Raw genomic sequence first — 6,714 nt, 5'->3', positions numbered from 1 at the left:
GGTGCATCGCATTAGATAGATTTTAACTTAAATGAATGTGATAATTAATATAAATTAATATAAAAGAAGATAAAATCTAGAATAGAAAAAATTGTCAAATCAATTTTATTTTAGCTTAAATATAAATCAAATTACATGAGAAATAAATAAACAAAGATACCAAATATTTTAGACATTACTCACTAATATTAATATTTAAGGTCAGAATTCAAACATCAAATCATTTAATCAGGAACACAGATTACTATCAATGTTAACATAGCGGAAACGCCCTTAATTTTGAGAATAAAATATATACTCTGGTTAGCAAGTTCCGCGTAAAAGAGCAAAGTCACCCGTAGCTTCCTGACGCTTGCTTCACTTTTATTGGTGATACGAATTTGAACCAACTTTAGTGTAGACTTTTATCGTCACTTCGATAATATAATTCCATTCCCATTTAAAAAGAAACCATCAAAGCAAGAACAAAGCTATGTGAAACTACAAGGTCTTGGTCAATTCAGTAGTAATTCAATATGTCCTAGTTAGTTCCCCCTTTATATAATACCAAGATGCAGAAGTTCTGAAAATTAACCAAACTCAAAAATTTCCAAAACTTTATAGAATTAGAGGGACAACATGGCTGGAGGGTTGCTTGGAGATAACCTTGGATTGAAGGAAGATGTGATCAAGAGGGTGTGTGGTTTGGCCTCCAAAGCTCACAATCACAAGTCAACGGACAAGCTCTACTTTTACGATAAGGTTCGGACTTCTTCGGGGACATACCATGTTTTCAGCTTCTCGGGATCTTGGGATCCCGCTGAATGGTTTTTTAGCAAACCCTTTGGCGGATCCAAGATAGATCCTACCCAATTTCCTTCACTCAGAAGTATTGGTAACGATGAACCTGCTTTGGTGAACGAAGGCTTCGCAAAGAGATTCGATCGCGTATTGAAAACTAGCTTTAAAGCCGAGGTATGTAACTAAACTAACTGTCAACCTTGAATAGATGTTAGTTAGAAGACGTTGTTTGTAGTACTTTCTTTGGATCAATTCCACGTGTTGCAATTTGATGTTTTGAACTCCTCGTGACTAATAAGACAGTTTGTTGTTCAATTTTCTTTTTCTGGTAGTTTCTTTCAGTTATCGTGATGGTTTCTATTTTTGGTTAATTACGCTGACTTAAGCAAATAAACCGTCAAATTGTGTAGGTGAATAAGGCTATTGGAGATGGGAAGCAAGTAGTGTTTACGGGGCACTCCTCTGGTGCTGCAATAGCCATTCTTGCTACCTTTTGGGCATTGGAAGAGTATCTTAACCCTACAAAAATCCAAAAACCCACGCCACCCTTTTGTGTCACTTTTGGGTCTCCCTTAATTGGCAATCATATATTCTCTCACGCTTCAAGGAGAGAAAATTGGTCTCGCTATTTCATACACTTTGTTTTGAGATATGACATAGTGCCAAGGATTTTGCTTTCTCGCTTGGCTTCTATTAAGCAAACTTTTGGTTCTGTTCTCCAATTCTTGAATCCCAATTCCAAAACTTCCACCCAGGATCCAACAAGGGCTAGTTTAATTTCTGAATTTTACAAAACTGTGATGACAAACGCAGCGAGTGTTACAAGCCATGCTGCGTGTATTCTCATGGGAAGCACAAGTTTGTTACTTGGGACAGTGGCGAATTTTGTTGAGTTGAGCCCTTATAGGCCCTTTGGAACATTTATTTTCTGCAACGGAAATGGACAATTGATTGTGGTGAAAAACTCAGATGCTGTTTTGCAACTCTTGTTCCACACTGCTCAGATGAGCGATTTGGCAGAACTTCCAGAAGTTGCCAATGTTAGCATATTGCAACACCAGGCCTATGAGGCTGAATTGGATGATAGCTTGGGAATGCAGAATGTAGTGTACTTGGAGCAACTAGAGCAACTTCCGTTGTCTGCTGATGGTTCTAATAGCGATGTTGCAACAATCAGTGCAGCCTTGGATGGCCTTGGACTGGTAATCATTCTTTGTTTGTTCTTTTATATATGCATGTGATAAGATCAAATGACAGCAGGTGACAAACTTAGTAATATGATGCTTCAATAAATTTTTTTGTTAGAAGTTAAATTATATCATTCCAACCATTAAATCATATGATCATCTATACCAAAGGCATGCAATCTGTTAGTATAAATTTACTTATACTTTAAATATCATATTATACGTAAAAATAAAGTAGTATATATGATGAAATAGTAATTCTTTTTTAGAAATATTTTCAACGCAAATAGTTGAATTGATAAAAGCGTCACACTTACTATATGATATTTTTTATCACTGTGATATTGGTGTGGAATATTCATAAACTTTACTAATAATTAGTTTGTGCCTAACAATTTTGTCAATCATCTTTAATGAGATTTTTTCTTTCAATCACCTTTTCATATGCAAAACTCAAATGAATTTGAGAGAATTTGAGATCTTGCTTAGGAGATCTGAACCCAATTTCACTTAAGCCAATGACATGTTGATGCAGTGTGGCTTGATCCTAAGCATACCATTGTTATATTTCATAAATTAGGTTGTAAGACTTAGCTAATAAGTGATGATTTATTGGCCTACATTTCAGAGCACAAGAGCAAGGCTGTGTCTACGAGCAGCTGGTGAGTTGGAAAAGCAGAAGCTAAAAAATGAGGAGAAAATCAAGAAGGAGATTCAGGAGAAAGCCGTGCCAAGCATGACGAAGCTTCAAAATTACAAAACAACATGTGAGATGCACAAGGGGAAGGGCTATTACGATGCCTTCAAGGTGCAAAATGAGGAAAACGACTTCCAAGCAAATGTGAAGAGGCTTGTGTTAGCAGGGGTATGGGATGAAGTGATTGAGATGCTAAAGAGGTATGAACTCCCAGACGAGTTTGAAGGGAATTCAAAATGGATTGAACATGGAACTGAATTTCGTCGCCTTGTGGAGCCTCTAGACATTGCAAACTATCACCGCCACTTGAAGAATGAGGACACAGGACCTTACATGATAAGGGCCAGGCCAAAACGGTATAGGTACACTCAAAGATGGTTGGAGCATGCTAAAAGGGTGCCAAAACCTGCTCCTATCACTGAATCAACCTTTTGGGCTGAAGTAGAAGAGCTTTATAGCTGGATTAACAGCAAGAGGCATCTTGATGATGAAGTAAAGCAAAGGGTTGTGCAGCTTCAGAAAGACCTTAAAAAGTGGACTGATGATGAGAAGGTACTAACCAAGGATACGTTCTTGAAGGATCCTAACTTTATTAGGTGGTGGGATATTCTACCTCAGGAACTCAGGGTCACTTCCTTCTAGTCTTGTTACTGCTGTGGAAGGATAGTGAATTGGTGTTTTTTTCCACTCTAAATTAATGGAGAAGCTATAGAAATTTCGGCATGCAGGTGCAGTGTTGGCTACTTCGGTGTTGTAACTTTGTATTCCCAATGTTTATGATTCCCAAGTTTTGTATGACTTGTGAGTGAGAACCACAAATCATTCAGACTGTTGAACTAAATAAATTTGTTTAATCTAGGGTCTGTATTAGTGGGTTACTCAGTGTGTTTTTTAAAGCCAACTCAGCATATGGTTAACTTTAAAATAAAAATTAATAGTAATAAAATATGTAAAAAAGTATAAAAAACAGAAATAGTTATGATTTTTAATTAAAATTTGATTATACATTTAAATTTATTCTAGTGTGGTATTTAAAATATGCATTATTTAGATATTTGGTTGGGATAATATTACTTGAATTGATAGCATGTTTAGAGCGCCGTCAATAAGAGGTGTCTGGGGTTCTTAAAGTTAAGTAACAATTAAAAATATTATTAGAGCAAATGGGTTTTACAGATTTTTATAGAAGTTGCTTAAAAAGCATCTACAAGTAAGGTTGATTAACCAGTAAAAAATAAATTTTAACTCAATAAGAATTTGTGCATGAGTGGAAGTGGAAAGCTAAATAGGACCCACTAAAAATAAATAAAGAATACAAATTGAGTTTTATCATGGAGTAAAAATTAGCTAGTGTTCTTAAATTTTATGTAGCAATAAGGGAAGAATAATTAAGAATTCAAATTAAACTCCTGCATTGAGGATGTTGTTAGAGTGTTGAAATTAACATTAAAGCCAATCCAAGATGAGACAATTTTTTTTCCTTCAACGGTATTAGAAAATATGTATTCCAAACTGTGTTGTCAATAATAAACCAAACACATTTGCTTTTTTGTTTTCTATCTTTCACAATTTGCCTGTCACAAATATATATGCAAGAATGTGCATATGATATTATGTTATTTCAATATATTGTCCTTATAAAACTTATTTGGTTCAAGCCAATTTTAATTACTCATCTAATGTTTCCTAATATTTGGAACAATAACTGATCAAGGCCTCATAATAAGTTGAGTTACAATATTCGGAAAGTGGAAATTTCTCAAAGGATATTTAAATATACTAATAATAAAACTAACATTGAATTAGTCTTTTATCTTTTTTTTATTACCGTAACTATCATGATTATAATTAGTTTTTTGTCATTGATGTGAAGCATTTAATGACTATGTGAATGACTAAATTAATTGAAAAATCCAGTTATCTACCTTTAATTTTCTTTTCAAACGTACAATACACATTAGTAAAAGAGAACAAATTACAGTTAAAAGTCATAAATATAATTTTAAAAGTGCATTAATTAATACCAATATAGTTATTTTCATGATGGAAGTATAATAATCGATTTTTTTACAAATATAATAATCGATTATGAAGAACTAAAATTTATGCATTTAACCCGTTATTGAATTTTTTTGCTGAATAACCCTTTATTGAGTCAATGAAAATCATTGATTTTAAAATAAATCTATAGAATTTGCGTCCTTTATTGTGACTGAATGTTTGTAACTATTTATCATTTTTTTTTACTATTATTACAATATATTTGAGAAAAAATTATTATTTTTTTACTTATAAAAGACAACGGAGGAGTATGTTTGAATGAATTTAATTATATTATTTACTTTTATAAATCAGTTCTCTCCCTCGGATCTTTCTGATATATTTTCAACCAAAGAATGTGAAAAGTATAGTACTCGTCTAAACTCCCTTATTTAAACTAATATGGTGCATAAATGTATTATTTAAAGTAAATATTTGTTTCTGATGAAAAAAGTAAAGATTTCTTTTTATTTTTTTTATATATATAGTTATTTAAAGTAGGGGTGGGTAAGCGGGCTCGGGTTCATGGATTGATCCGTGGGGCCCACAGTCCGCACGGATAATGAATCAATTTTTTTAAACAATTTATGATTACACTATATTTTGGGTCCGTCCCGCTTACTAAGTCCAAATATACATTTTTAGTTAAAAAACCAAAAGTGTCCGACATTGCTGTGCATATTAAATAAGACAAAAACTTAGATGAAATTTCTTTACTAGAATAACTTTTGAGTGCTATCTATGTTGTTTTTTTTAATTAGAACTAATAAAGTTTTATCTTGAAAACATGTATAATCTTTTAGTATAAATTTTTATCACACAAATTACTAAGTACAACTTCGATTTTAATTGAAAAATAATTCAAACATTAATTAAGAACATGTACTGTAAGACATGTATCAACAACATTTTGTAACACACAAAGTCAAACTTTAAGACTCATTCATATAGTGTATGTGATACAACATTTATTTCCATTCAATTAAAAAATCATTTGTTATTGGAGATGTTTAAGTTTCATATTTTAGATTTATTATTTGGATTTTCTTTTATTAAGATATTATTTATTTTATTGATGTAATTGACTAATTGTTGAAATTTTATTTATATTTGTGTTAAATTTAATTTGATTGTGTTGCATTTTTGTTGAAATTATAATTTTTTTAAAATTAGGTCCGCGGATCGACCTGTTTGACCTACGGGATTCGCGGAGCGAGGACGAACCAATTTATTAAGTCCGTGTAAGAATATGGGGCAGACTGACCCGATCCACTGTCAATATAAACTTAAGCAGACATACCTTTAGGGGGATGGACCGATCCGCTTATCCACCCTTCTAATTTAAAGTTATGCTTATGATTCTTAAATTGCATATATGTTAGTAGTTAATCAAAAGGTATTATAGAAGAGAGTAATCTTCTATTTTCTTATAAAAATGCATTTAATAGCTATTATATAAGTAGAATGATGAATTAAAACTTAAAATTTGCCCATGAATGTATCACCAAATTGCACATATGATTCTGTGATTCAAAATAATGCCTAAAATGTCGAGCAATGACAATCTGGTAACATTATAGATCGAGCATATGTTAATACTTGTATAGTATATAGTCAAATTTATAATCTATGTGTTTTTATATAAGCAAAGATAATTTATTGAAACTCCCGTTGAGTGGATCAAGGTTGAGTTTTGTATTTGACAGCATGTATGCTTGAGCTCTCATTCGTCTCTTTAAAGTGAAGTGAATATAAGATGTTATATAAGTAATCTTTATATTGGAAAGCTTTCCTTAATTTAACCTAAGACACTATCCCCTCCTTCTAAATTTGTTGAGAATTAAAATCATAAAAAAAACAGGATTAAAATTATGAATCAAGAATTGAATGCGTAAATATCTTTTTAATTTTTATAATTTAACATTTTTTTTCTTTTCAATCCTTATAAATTATGTTTATTTTATTTTTTATCATTATGATGTTTTAGATTTAAAAAAATCACTATTTAAA

The 6,714-nt window shown here is 31.9% G+C and overlaps 1 protein-coding gene across 1 annotated transcript; it reads left to right on the top strand.

Moving 5' to 3' along the window:
• Window positions 1-351: 351 nt before the first annotated feature.
• On the top strand, window positions 352-3,542 carry LOC114409780 (protein EDS1L-like). The gene is made up of 3 exons (XM_028373367.1): window positions 352-954; window positions 1,191-1,982; window positions 2,596-3,542. The coding sequence occupies exons 1-3, from the start codon at window positions 619-621 to the stop codon at window positions 3,304-3,306; spliced, it is 1,839 nt and encodes a 612-aa protein (XP_028229168.1). The 5' UTR covers window positions 352-618; the 3' UTR covers window positions 3,307-3,542.
• Window positions 3,543-6,714: the final 3,172 nt, after the last annotated feature.

Source organism: Glycine soja, chromosome 4 (genome assembly GCF_004193775.1).
Source record: "Glycine soja cultivar W05 chromosome 4, ASM419377v2, whole genome shotgun sequence".
Taxonomy (NCBI): domain Eukaryota; kingdom Viridiplantae; phylum Streptophyta; class Magnoliopsida; order Fabales; family Fabaceae; genus Glycine; species Glycine soja.
This window is presented reverse-complemented; position numbering and strand designations above follow the sequence as displayed.